Source organism: Salvelinus namaycush, unplaced genomic scaffold (genome assembly GCF_016432855.1).
Source record: "Salvelinus namaycush isolate Seneca unplaced genomic scaffold, SaNama_1.0 Scaffold490, whole genome shotgun sequence".
NCBI lineage: Eukaryota > Metazoa > Chordata > Actinopteri > Salmoniformes > Salmonidae > Salvelinus > Salvelinus namaycush.
The window spans coordinates 83,439-97,872 of record NW_024061187.1 but is presented as its reverse complement, the minus strand read 5'-3'; the positions used below and the strand labels follow the sequence as shown (position 1 = coordinate 97,872).

General features: G+C 41.7%; 1 protein-coding gene across 2 annotated transcripts; it reads right to left on the bottom strand.

Moving 5' to 3' along the window:
• Positions 1–4,855: 4,855 nt before the first annotated feature.
• Positions 4,856–13,543, bottom strand: LOC120041627 (GTPase IMAP family member 4-like). 2 transcript variants are annotated; one of them, XM_038986490.1, is made up of 5 exons: positions 13,100–13,543; positions 11,956–12,024; positions 11,755–11,829; positions 10,167–10,244; positions 4,856–6,393 (listed from the first exon to the last, which is right to left on the bottom strand). In XM_038986490.1, exons 1-5 carry the CDS (start codon positions 13,317–13,319, stop codon positions 5,135–5,137), a joined length of 1,701 nt encoding a protein of 566 aa, XP_038842418.1. In that variant the 5' UTR covers positions 13,320–13,543; the 3' UTR covers positions 4,856–5,134. The 2 variants fall into 2 exon arrangements, with proteins under 2 accessions (XP_038842418.1, XP_038842419.1); XM_038986491.1 differs by lacking the exon at positions 13,100–13,543 and adding an exon at positions 12,210–12,237.
• Positions 13,544–14,434: the final 891 nt, after the last annotated feature.

Here is a 14,434-nt window from a genome sequence, read left to right as displayed (position 1 = left end):
TGTCCCCTCTCCTCACCTCTCACCTCTCCCCTCTCCTCACCTCTCGCCAGCCTCCTCTCCTCTCACCTCTCGCCTGTCTCCTCACCTCTCGCCAGCCTCCTCTCCTCTCCTCTCCACTCACCTCCTTCATCACCAATCTTTCCTTCTCATCACCCCTCACCCTGAACGTCCTCACTCTTTTCTTCTTTCCACACCTCACCTTCTAACTAATTTTCTCCTCCTCCCTCACCTTCACCTCCCTCATCTCCATCACTTATGTTTTAGTGGTGTGTGTGTTTGGAGTATTCAGGAGTTGTGTTTTAGTGGTGTGTGTGTGTTTGGAGTATTGGCGGGCACTATGAATTCTGCTCCCTCTCGTGTGTGTGTGTGTGTGTGTGTGTGTGTGTGTGTGTGTGTGTGTGTGCAGGGTAGGGGACATGGTGTAGTAGAGAGCATAGCAGAGCAGACCCCAGGTCTCAGACAGTTCTCTGTGTTTCCTCTGTAAGGTCTGATTCTGATTGGTTAGAATAAACACATTACAGGAATTTTACAAGATGCTCCGCTTGGTGGCTGAATTCATAGCTGAAACTTTGCTTTGCACAAACTCTGCTTGACAGATCAGAACGTTACAGAACGCTGAAAACATGACTGTCTGAACCAAACCTGTGAGCCAGAAGATGGGCTTTTAGACAGATTGTTGTTGAAAAACTACATCTATAAAGTATTACTGAAAGCAGAAAGTCAGGTACCCAAGCTAACATTCAACTACAGTACATAGAAACATCATTCTGGCACTATGGGGACACTATTGAAATCCAATGCCGTCAGTACAGAATGTCTCTTCAGAGTCCTGGTGGAGATGGAGAGAGCTCTCAGGGCCAGAGAGAGTGGTTAGTTGATGTTGAATGTAGTAGGTTATCATTCCATGTAAAGTGCATTGAGCCTCAGTGAAAAGCTCTGTATAAAAAGCATGTATTATTGTTAAAGCGTGGGTGCCACTTCCTGTCTGAGAGCCAGTGTTAGACTTAGACATGCCTGTGTATAATGTCATCACACAAACCCCAGCATTCAACACACACAACTCCCCCCCCCCCCCCCCTGTCCTGAATAGACTGTGTGTGTGTGTGTGTGACAGGGAGTCAGACAGGAAATCAAGAATATGATTCACTGATGTTCTGAAGACAACTGACTTTAAATGAACATTTATAACTTTCATCAGAAGAAACTTCACAAACCATTATTATATGTTATTTATGGTTTCAGGAATTCCAGTGTCTTGACCCATGCTAATCCTGGTCAACAACACAACAGACAAATATCCCAACCACTCCAAGTAATAACATCACCAAAAGTAGTGGCCATGTTGACTTTTAGTCTCTGTCTCAATGACCTCATTTATATTCCACATGTCTGTACAATTACTTCAGAGTCTGGGGTCAGAAACCATGTGGAGTCTGGTCTGTAGACTCTCTCACTCTCCTCAACATTAAACAACTCGTACAGACAGATTGGGTTGGAACCAAAGGCTCATGTGGACCACAAGACTGTGTTAGCTTACACAAGTCTTCAGGTCTGAGATATGGTGACTTATTACACCAGCTTGGTTCACCGGACCACAAGGAGCCATTTAAAGCTCTTAGGGAATCAGCCGAGTCCTTGACTACAAATCACTTTCAATGGAGATTCTTCATCTGTGTCCGGGAAACCAGCCCTTGGAGTTTTCTTGTAACCCGTTAAATAAATCCACCCAATCCTGAAGATCAGACAGTTGGTAACCTTTCACAAGACAGTGAATGACAGTTAGTGAATGTCTGGACAAAGGTCAGAGATTGTGACTTGGCCATTAAACACTAATGGTGTGAATGGGAGACACTGGATGTGTGTGTTCTGGTAACAGTCACTTCAAAGGTCCATGAACTTTAACAGAACCAGTGTCTCCATCCATTAAGTTCTCAGCTCCTCTCACATCTGTTTATCCCAGGACCCTTCTTATCTGACTGACAGGTCAGAGGTCAGGGGTCATACCTGATACTGCTACTGTCACGGTTGTCGTAAGGACGGGACCAAGGCGCAGCGGATGTTGAGTTCCACATATTTATTTTAAAGTGAAACTTATGCATAAAACAATAAATCAGAAAACGATCAACGAAACGTGACTACGTGGTGCACAAACACAAAACAATATCCCACAAACACAGGTGGGAAAAACAGTTACTTAAATATGATCCCCAATTAGAGACAACGATTACCAGCTGCCTCTAATTGGGAACCATACAAAACACCAACATAGAAAATATAAACTAGAACACAACATAGACATTTTAAACTAGAATACCCCCTAGTCGCGCCCTCACCTACTACACCATAGAGAAACAAGGGCTCTCTATGGTCAGGACGTGACAGTACACCCCCCCCCCCCCCCCAAAACCTGAAACCAAATGGGGAGGGTAGGGGGGGTGATGAGTGTCGGTGGCGGCTCCGGTGTAGGTCGTAGCCCCCCTCCCAGACCCCGGATCCGGCCTTCGCGGAGGCTACATAAAGTTTCAACATGAAACATACAATTCGATTGTGTAATTGATTGATAACAGGAAGTACTGTGTGGTAAATACAGTATGGTTCTCTCTGTTCAATAGTAGACCTCCTCAAACACTGAGTAAAAGTCTCACTCAGATACAGCATGGTTCTCTCTGTTCAATAGTAGACCTCCTCAAACACTGAGTAAAAGTCTCACTCAGATACAGCATGGTTCTCTCTGTTCAATAGTAGACCTCCTCAAACACTGAGTAAAAGTCTCACTCAGATACAGCATGGTTCTCTCTGTTCAATAGTAGACCTCCTCAAACACTGAGTAAAAGTCTCACTCAGATACAGCATGGTTCTCTCTGTTCAATAGTAGACCTCCTCAAACACTGAGTAAAAGTCTCACTCAGATACAGCATGGTTCTCTCTGTTCGATAGTAGACCTCCTCAAACACTGAGTAAAAGTCTCACTCAGATACAGCATGGTTCTCTCTGTTCAATAGTAGACCTCCTCAAACACTGAGTAAAAGTCTCACTCAGATACAGCATGGTTCTCTCTGTTCAATAGTAGACCTCCTCAAACACTGAGTAAAAGTCTCACTCAGATACAGCATGGTTCTCTCTGTTCAATAGTAGACCTCCTCAAACACTGAGTAAAAGTCTCACTCAGATACAGCATGGTTCTCTCTGTTCAATAGTAGACCTCCTCAAACACTGAGTAAAAGTCTCACTCAGATACAGCATGGTTCTCTCTGTTCAATAGTAGACCTCCTCAAACACTGAGTAAAAGTCTCACTCAGATACAGCATGGTTCTCTCTGTTCAATAGTAGACCTCCTCAAACACTGAGTAAAAGTCTCACTCAGATACAGCATGGTTCTCTCTGTTCAATAGTAGACCTCCTCAAACACTGAGTAAAAGTCTCACTCAGATACAGCATGGTTCTCTCTGTTCAATAGTAGACCTCCTCAAACACTGAGTAAAAGTCTCACTCAGATCTTTAGAGTTCTCAGTCTCTGACTCCGCCCACTGACCTCCTGACCCCCCACAACCCTCACCATTCTAAAAGGCTGCAGTGCAAAGGTCAATAATCTACGTTGGTTTGGAATTCTGTCTTAAGTCTCATCAAGATCTTTACAGACCTCCCTCCCCTCCTTCTCTAGACACTGTAAAGGGGGGGGGGGGGGATACCTAGTCAGTTGTCCAACTGAATTTATTCAACTGAAATGTGTCTTCCGCAACTGACTTGCTCAGGGGTAGAACGACAGATTTTGACCTAGACAGGATCAGACAGTATTCTGACCTGTTTTCCCACCAATGACACTCATCACAGGACAGACTATCACGTTGTTCTAGACAGGATCAGACAGTATTCTGACCTGTTTTCCCACCAATGACACTCATCACAGGACAGACTATCACGTTGTTCTAGACAGGATCAGACAGTATTCTGACCTGTTTTCCCACCAATGACACTCATCACAGGACAGACTATCACGTTGTTCTAGACAGGATCAGACAGTATTCTGACCTGTTTTCCCACCAATGACACTCATCACAGGACAGACTATCACGTTGTTCTAGACAGGATCAGACAGTATTCTGACCTGTTTTCCCACCATGACACTCATCACAGGACAGACTATCACGTTGTTCTAGACAGGATCAGACAGTATTCTGACCTGTTTTCCCACCATGACACTCATCACAGGACAGACTATCACGTTGTTCTAGACAGGATCAGACAGTATTCTGACCTGTTTTCCCACCAATGACACTCATCACAGGACAGACTATCACATTGTTCTAGACAGGATCAGACAGTATTCTGACCTGTTTTCCCACCATGACACTCATCACAGGACAGACTATCACGTTGTTCTAGACAGGATCAGACAGTATTGTGACCTGTTTTCCCACCATGACACTCATCACAGGACAGACTATCACGTTGTTCTAGACAGGATCAGACAGTATTCTGACCTGTTTTCCCACCAATGACACTCATCACAGGACAGACTATACGTTGTTCTAGACAGGATCAGACAGTATTCTGACCTGTTTTCCCACCATGACACTCATCACAGGACAGACTATCACGTTGTTCTAGACAGGATCAGACAGTATTCTGACCTGTTTTCCCACCATGACACTCATCACAGGACAGACTATCACGTTGTTCTAGACAGGATCAGACAGTATTCTGACCTGTTTTCCCACCATGACACTCATCACAGGACAGACTATCACGTTGTTCTAGACAGGATCAGACAGTATTCTGACCTGTTTTCCCACCATGACACTCATCACAGGACAGACTATCACGTTGTTCTAGACAGGATCAGACAGTATTCTGACCTGTTTTCCCACCATGACACTCATCACAGGACAGACTATCACGTTGTTCTACACATTGTGAGATAAATATCATGTGATTATCTCTAACTTCTCCAATCCCTCCATGAAAAAGTCATCTCATCTCTAACCTCGTTGTCAGGCTAATTCAGTGAAATTGTGAACTAGGTTACATCTGCCCAAACATTCCTAAGATCTCCATCAGTTCTCCCTGTCGTCTTCTTCTCCCTTCTTCTACCTCTCCATGTATCCCAGCACTTCTTCAGGCTAGTTACAATAACTCACTTGCACATCTCCCACAGTCTATCTATCAGTCCCTCTATCTCTCCATCCCTTTCCACAATCGCTCTATCCTTCTCCTCCATCTGTCTATCCTTCTCCTTCATCTGTCTATTCTTCTCCTCCATCTGTCTGCTGAACTCCCTCTGCAACTTTGTCTGTGAGATCATGATGTTCCTCTGTAACTCAGGTAGGACTATCTTCATCATGTTTCTCTCTGCTTCAACTCTGGCCTCTCCTTCATAGTTCTCCATCATCTCCTCTATCTCCTGTCTGTGTCTCTCCTCCATCTCCCTCCTCTCATTCTCTGTCTTCTCTCTCAATCTCTCCAGCTTTCTCTCCATCTCCTCCCTCCTATCAGACTCCCTCTTCAGCTCCCTCTCCAGTTCTATTTTCTTCTCCTCATCCCTCTCTTCTTTCACCTGTCTCTCCAGTTCACTGGTTCTTTCACTGAGTGTTCTGATATATCCCTCATGTTCCTGGATCACTCCCTCTATCTTTATCAGAGAGTCCTGGAACTCCTTCTGAAGCCTCTCTCTCAAGTCTCTCTCCTCCCTCTGTTTCCTTTCTCCTCTCTCTCTCTGGATCTTTCCCTCCATCTCTCTAACCTGGGTCTCTGCCTCCTGGTAGGTCTGACTGCTGTAGAATCTCTCTCTGTTTCCTGACACCATCTCCTCTACCTGATCCAGCAGCTCTGATACCTGAGTGCCATGGGCCCTGTCCTTAATGTTGAGGACGTGGTACCTGCTCCCACTTTTCTCTACAAGCTGCTGGAGGTCCTGACTTCCTGCTTGGAGAAACTCCTCAATGCTCTGCTCTTTCAGGACATCATCATGGGTGAATAGAATCACAGTGTGGTCCCAACAACCCTCCCCAAACATCTCCTCTATTCTCTCCAGCACCCCTCTCTCCTCCCCCTTAGAGGGCTCCACTGGTATGACCAGGAGGAAGGTGTGGGGTCCCGGGGCAGACAGACGGACACAGAGCCCCACATCCTGTCTCATCTCCACCAGAGACAGTCCAGGACAGAACCAGTCTGGAGTGTCCACCAGCACCAGCCGTCTCCCACACATGTCCCCCTCTCTCCTCTTACTCCTCTGGGTCACTGCAGAGGGGCTGGCCTGGGCCCCAAACTCCTCTCTGCCCAGGATGGTGTTTCCTGCTGCACTCCTCCCAGCCCCAGTCCTCCCCAGCAGCACCAGTCTCAGCTCAGACACACTGGGAGACACTGGGGAGTCAGGACTGCTGCTCTCTCCTCCCACTGCAACACAACACACAGCACTGATCAACACACTGACTCTCTGGAGGATGTACAACAGAGTCAAATATAATATAATCTACATCCATAACTCACTATCTGGAGGATGTACAACAGAGTCAAATATAATATAATCTACATCCATAACTCACTATCTGGAGGATGTACAACAGAGTCCAATATAATATAATCTACATCCATAACTCACTATCTGGAGGATGTACAACAGAGTCAAATATAATATAATCTACATCCATAACTCACTATCTGGAGGATGTACAACAGAGTCAAATATAATATAATCTACATCCATAACTCACTATCTGGAGGATGTACAACAGAGTCAAATATAATATAATCTACATCCATAACTCACTATCTGGAGGATGTACAACAGAGTCAAATATAATATAATCTACATCCATAACTCACTATCTGGAGGATGTACAACAGAGTCCAATATAATATAATCTACATCCATAACTCACTATCTGGAGGATGTACAACAGAGTCAAATATAATATAATCTACATCCATTACTCACTATCTGGAGGATGTACAACAGAGTCAAATATAATATAATCTACATCCATAACTCACTATCTGGAGGATGTACAACAGAGTCAAATATAATATAATCTACATCCATACCTCACTATCTGGAGGATGTACAACAGAGTCAAATATAATATAATCTACATCCATACCTCACTATCTGGAGGATGTACAACAGAGTCAAATATAATATAATCTACATCAATAACTCACTATCTGGAGGATGGACAACAGAGTCAAATATAATATAATCTACATCCATAACTCACTATCTGGAGGATGTACAACAGAGTCAAATATAATATAATCTACATCCATAACTCACTATCTGGAGGATGTACAACAGAGTCCAATATAATATAATCTACATCCATAACTCACTATCTGGAGGATGTACAACAGAGTCAAATATAATATAATCTACATCCATAACTCACTATCTGGAGGATGTACAACAGAGTCAAATATAATATAATATACAGTGGGGAGAACAAGTATTTGATACACTGCCGATTTTGAAGGTTTTCCTACTTACAAAGCATGTAGAGGTCTGTAATTTTTATCATAGGTACACTTCAACTGTGAGAGACGGAATCTAAAACAAAAATCCAGAAAATCACATTGTATGATTTTTAAATAATTAATTTGCATTTTATTGCATGACATAAGTATTTGATCACCTACCAACCAGTAAGAATTCCGGCTCTCACAGACCTGTTAGTTTTTCTTTAAGAAGCCCTCCTGTTCTCCACTCATTACCTGTATTAACTGCACCTGTTTGAACTCGTTACCTGTATAAAAGACACCTGTCCACACACTCAATCAAACAGATTCCAACCTCTCCACAATGGCCAAGACCAGAGAGCTGTGTAAGGACATCAGGGATAAAATTGTAGACCTGCACAAGGCTGGGATGGGCTACAGGACAATAGGCAAGCAGCTTGGTGAGAAGGAAACAACTGTTGGCGCAATTATTAGAAAATGGAAGAAGTTCAAGATGACGGTCAATCACCCTCGGTCTGGGGCTCCATGCAAGATTTCACCTCGTGGGGCATCAATGATCATGAGGAAGGTGAGGGATCAGCCCAGAACTACACGGCAGGATCTGGTCAATGACCTGAAGAGAGCTGGGACCACAGTCTCAAAGAAAACCATTAGTAACACACTACGCCGTCATGGATTAAAATCCTGCAGCGCACGCAAGGTCCCCCTGCTTAAGCCAGTGCATGTCCAGGCCTGTCTGAAGTTTGCCAATGACCATCTGGATGATCCAGAGGAGGAATGGGAGAAGGTCATGTGGTCTGATGAGACAAAAATAGAGCTTTTTGGTCTAACTCCACTCGCCGTGTTTGGAGGAAGAAGAAGTATGAGTACAACCCCAAGAACACCATCCCAACCGTGAAGCATGGAGGTGGAAACATCATTCTTTGGGGATGCTTTTCTGCAAAGGGGACAGGACGACTGCACCGTATTGAGGGGAGGATGGATGGGGCCATGTATCGCGAGATCTTGGCCAACAACCTCCTTCCCTCAGTAAGAGCATTGAAGATGGGTCGTGGCTGGGTCTTCCAGCATGACAACGACACGAAGCACACAGCCATGGCAACTAAGGAGTGGCTCCGTAAGAAGCATCTCAAGGTCCTGGAGTGGCCTAGCCAGTCTCCAGACCTGAACCCAATAGAAAATCTTTGGAGGGAGCTGAAACTCCGTATTGCCCAGCGACAGCCCCGAAACCTGAAGGATCTGGAGAAGATCTGTAGGGAGGAGTGGGCCAAAATCCCTGCTGCAGTGTGTGCAAACCTGGTCAATAACTACAGGAAACGTATGATCTTTGTAATTGCAAACAAAGGTTTCTGTACCAAATATTAAGTTCTGCTTTTCTGATGTATCAAATACTTATGTCATGCAATAAAATGCAAATTAATTACTTAAAAATCATACAATGTGATTTTCTGGATTTTTGTTTTAGATTCCGTCTCTCACAGTTGAAGTGTACCTATGATAAAAATTACAGACCTCTACATGCTTTGTAAGTTGGAAAACCTGCAAAATCGGCAGTGTATCAAATACTTGTTCTCCCCACTGTACATCCATAACTCACTATCTGGAGGATGTACAACAGTGTCAAATATAATATAATCTACATCCATAACTCACTATCTGGAGGATGTACAACAGAGTCAAATATAATATAATCTACATCCATAACTCACTATCTGGAGGATGTAAAACAGTGTCAAATATAATATAATCTACATCCATAACTCACTATCTGGAGGATGTACAACAGTGTCAAATATAATATAATCTACATCCATAACTCACTATCTGGAGGATGGACAACAGAGTCAAATATAATATAATCTACATCCATAACTCACTATCTGGAGGATGTACAACAGTGTCAAATATAATATAATCTACATCCATAACTCACTATCTGGAGGATGTACAACAGTGTCAAATATAATATAATCTACATCCATAACTCACTATCTGGAGGATGGACAACAGAGTCAAATATAATATAATCTACATCCATAACTCACTATCTGGAGGATGTACAACAGTGTCAAATATAATATAATCTACATCCATAACTCACTATCTGGAGGATGTACAACAGAGTCAAATATAATATAATCTACATCCATAACTCACTATCTGGAGGATGTACAACAGAGTCAAATATAATATAATCTACATCCATAACTCACTATCTGGAGGATGTACAACAGAGTCCAATATAATATAATCTACATCCATAACTCACTATCTGGAGGATGTACAACAGAGTCAAATATAATATAATCTACATCCATAACTCACTATCTGGAGGATGTACAACAGAGTCAAATATAATATAATCTACATCCATAACTCACTATCTGGAGGATGTCCAACAGAGTCAAATATAATATAATCTACATCCATAACACACTATCTGGAGGATGTACAACAGAGTCAAATATAATATAATCTACATCCATAACTCACTATCTGGAGGATGTACAACAGAGTCAAATATAATATAATCTACATCCATAACTCACTAAGTGGAGGATGTACAACAGAGTCAAATATAATATAATCTACATCCATAACTCACTATCTGGAGGATGTACAACAGAGTCAAATATAATATAATCTACATCCATAACTCACTAAGTGGAGGATGTACAACAGAGTCAAATATAATATAATCTACATCCATAACTCACTATCTGGAGGATTTAACTCCATGCTGTTTGTCCTCCTCAGTGGAAGTGTGGGGTCTGTATCTGAGGTCTCTCCTCCCACTGTAACACAACATAGAGAACTGGTCAACATACTGACTCATCAGAGACACGTTTAAAACATAGTATAAACAAACTACAAATACATTACACATCATAGTGAAATATAAATTATTGGAGAAAATAGAGAATATCAAGATTGATGACAGTTTGAGACAACATGTATAACTCACTAAGTGAAGGATGGTCCACTATAGATTAGAAACAGTAGGAGACAACAGGACAATAGTGATAACTCACTAAGTGAAGGATGGTCCACTATAGACTAGAAACAGTAGGAGACAACAGGACAATATTGATAACTCACTAAGTGAAGGATGGTCCACTATAGACTAGAAACAGTAGGAGACAACAGGACAATAGTGATAACTCACTAAGTGAAGGATGGTCCACTATAGACTAGAAACAGTAGGAGACAACAGGACAATAGTGATAACTCACTAAGTGAAGGATGGTCCACTATAGACTAGAAACAGTAGGAGACAACAGTACAATATTGATAACTCACTAAGTGAAGGATGGTCCACTATAGACTAGAAACAGTAGGAGACAACAGGACAATATTGATAACTCACTAAGTGAAGGATGGTCCACTATAGACTAGAAACAGTAGGAGACAACAGGACAATAGTGATAACTCACTAAGTGAAGGATGGTCCACTATAGACTAGAAACAGTAGGAGACAACAGTACAATAGTGATAACTCACTAAGTGAAGGATGGTCCACTATAGACTAGAAACAGTAGGAGACAACAGGACAATATTGATAACTCACTAAGTGAAGGATGGTCCACTATAGACTAGAAACAGTAGGAGACAACAGGACAATATTGATAACTCACTAAGTGAAGGATGGTCCACTATAGACTAGAAACAGTAGGAGACAACAGGACAATAGTGATAACTCACTAAGTGAAGGATGGTCCACTATAGACTAGAAACAGTAGGAGACAACAGGACAATATTGATAACTCACTAAGTGAAGGATGGTCCACTATAGACTAGAAACAGTAGGAGACAACAGGACAATATTGATAACTCACTAAGTGAAGGATGGTCCACTATAGACTAGAAACAGTAGGAGACAACAGGACAATACTGATAACTCACTACGTGAAGGAAGGTCCACTATAGACTAGAAACAGTAGGAGACAACAGGACAATATTGATAACTCACTAAGTGAAGGATGGTCCACTATAGACTAGAAACAGTAGGAGACAACAGTACAATATTGATAACTCACTAAGTGAAGGATGGTCCACTATAGACTAGAAACAGTAGGAGACAACAGGACAATATTGATAACTCACTAAGTGAAGGATGGTCCACTATAGACTAGAAACAGTAGGAGACAACAGGACAATAGTGATAACTCACTAAGTGAAGGATGGTCCACTATAGACTAGAAACAGTAGGAGACAACAGTACAATAGTGATAACTCACTAAGTGAAGGATGGTCCACTATAGACTAGAAACAGTAGGAGACAACAGGACAATATTGATAACTCACTGGATAGAGGATCCTCCTTGCTGTGTCTCCTCCTGACTGGGAGTATGGAACCTGTATCTGACGTCTCTCCAGGTTCTAAAATAATAGAACAACCATTTAGAATGGGAACATTTACCTCAGTGACACATGAAGGCACATAGACCTACTGAAGGGGAGTTCTGGGTTTCTATTGAAATGTTAAGTATCACATATCTCACTCACCAGTCATCTGGGCTGAGATCTCTCTTCTCAGTCTCTCTACCTCAGTCTTCACATCACATATCTGTTGAGCTGAAATAACAAAGGAGGACTAGGATCTGAATTCTGTGTTAAAGACTTTAGACAGAAATATGATGCAGAGGGAAAGTATGAAGTGATGGAAAACAATATTCACAACTCAGTGGAGAGTCGACAATAACCTGAGAATTGAGGAAAGTACAGAAGACTAAATGTATTAATGGTGTGAATAATCTTAACCAGTTCAGCATTTTCATTGTTGACATCCTCCACTTGTTTGTCTCTTTCCTTTAACTGCTTCTCTCTCTCCTCTAGTAGGTTATCTTTCTCTTCTACTTCCTGCCTCCTCTCCTTTAGTTAATTTTCTTTTCCCTCCAGTAGTTTGTCTCTCTCTTTCTATTTCTATTTCTATTTCTCTTTCTCTTTTTATTTTTTGGATTTCTTTCAATCTGCTTCTCCTTTATTTCACTATCCTTTCCCTTCAGTTGTTTGTCTCTCTCTTCCAGTAGTCTGTCCTTCTCTCCCAGTCTGTGGTTGCTGTCCTCTAGTTGAAGGTCTTTTTCCTGCAGTAGGACTCTGAAGTTCTCTACTTGGCTGTTCTTGTCCTGCAGGTTCTTTCTCAGTGCCTCTAGTTGAATGTCTCTATCCTTTAGTTGCTTGTCTTTCTCTCCCAGTTGGTTGTCTTTCTCTTCTAATAGTTTCTCCCTCTGTCCCATTATCTGGTTCTTATCCTCCAGGAGTCTCTCTTTCTCTCTCACTTCCTGGGTCATATCATCCAGTTGTGTGTCTTTCTCCTCTAGTTGGTTCATCATCTCCTGTCTTAATTTCTCTTTTAATTATTTTTCCATCTTCAACTCTGAGAGAGAGCAATTAACATATTTAATTGGTTGTTTGACTAAGTAATGTATTAATTCATTCAATAGTATGCCTATAAAGACATATTATTTGATTGAGGTGGTACAATTGTTAGTAATTATTTCCTCCAGTCAACAGTTATCTGAGCTGAACCAATCATCAACTGGTCTATTGACTATTTGATACATTACACATGAATTAGTCTGAAAAACTGAATGACATCACTCATGTTCCCTGATTCAATCCTCTCTCCTCCAGACTCTCTCATACTTACCAAGCTCACCAGCTGATGCCTCCCTCTTCAGCTTCTTCTCCTGGGTCTCATGTTGTAAATACCGTGATCCTGATCCTACGGTGTAAAACAGAGAGGTGAGTTCTGTGTGGTAGACTACATCACTATATACAGAACAAACAGGACCAATCAGATTTCTCCTGTCACTCAAGCCTCCCTCATGTAGGGACCGTGGGCACCAATGAGATCTGGTTAACTTCATGAATAATGTTGTTTAGTTGTTGTCCTATCTCTGATCAAATGATTATGTTCATTGTTAGTGATAACCAGCATTGGGCTCTATGGCAGATACAGGATATTGTGTCAGGAGGCAGGGTTCTATGGAATATACATTCAGTAGAATCTGAAGAACATCTGACATCATAATCCAACCTACCTTGAGAACATTTGGGGAGAGTATTGATAAATGTAAAGAAACTGATTTAATTTGTACTCTTGAAGAAGACACACTGCTGTTCACAAGGCCTGTAGTTTTATAGTATCAGATTAACACTCTGGTCTGTTCTTTGTCTTGTGTTATTGGTTGTCAATAAACAAAACAGACAAATAAGTAATTACTCACGTTGTTCTGATCATCCATTATCCAAGATGGAGAGTCATGAATAATGATCATGTAAAACAGAATGCATTAGTTATTATTGTTCATTGAATTTCTGTCTCATTACATAATTTAATGAAATACCACACATTATTTTGATATGACTGTTCATCACATTCATTACTAATGTACATCTAGGGAAAGGGATGTAAGCAGTGCTACTATTGGAACAGTCTAAACATCACAGATTGATTCATACTAGGACATCAAACTGAATTCAAGCTGATTCCATGTTCTTTTTGAAGTGTGAAATGTTGACCTCTATGGCAGATATATTGTGGGAGGGCTATGTGAAATGTTGACCTCTATGGCAGACATATTGTGGGAGGACTATGTGAAATGTTGACCTCTATGGCAGATATATAGTGGGAGGCCTATGTGAAATATAGACCTCCATGGCAGATATATTGTGGGAGGACTATGTCAAATATACACCTACATGGCAGATATATTGTGGGAGGACTATGTGAAATATTGACCTCTATGGTAGATATATTGTGGAAGGACTATGTCAAATATAGACCTCTATGGTAGATATATTGTGGGAGGACTATGTGAAAGGGAAAGGAAATGGGGATACCTAGTCAGTTGTCCAACTGAATGTATTCAACTGAGATGTGTCCTCGCATTTAACTCAACCCCTCTGAAATGTTGACCTCTATGGCAGATATATTGTGGGAGGGATATGATATGAAAATTCTGGATATTTTGAAGAACAT

Excerpts from the sequence above, each read along its gene's own strand:
- LOC120041627 (XM_038986490.1), bottom strand. The coding sequence starts at position 13,319 with ATGAAGTTAACCAGATCTCATTGGTGCCCACGGTCCCTACATGAGGGA. Across the intron at positions 11,830-11,955 it reads GATCTCAGCCCAGATGACTG|AACCTGGAGAGACGTCAGAT; the intron begins GTGAGTGAGATA and ends CTATTATTTTAG. Across the intron at positions 10,245-11,754 it reads CAAGGAGGATCCTCTATCCA|TGGGAGGAGAGACCTCAGAT; the intron begins GTGAGTTATCAA and ends GTTGTGTTACAG.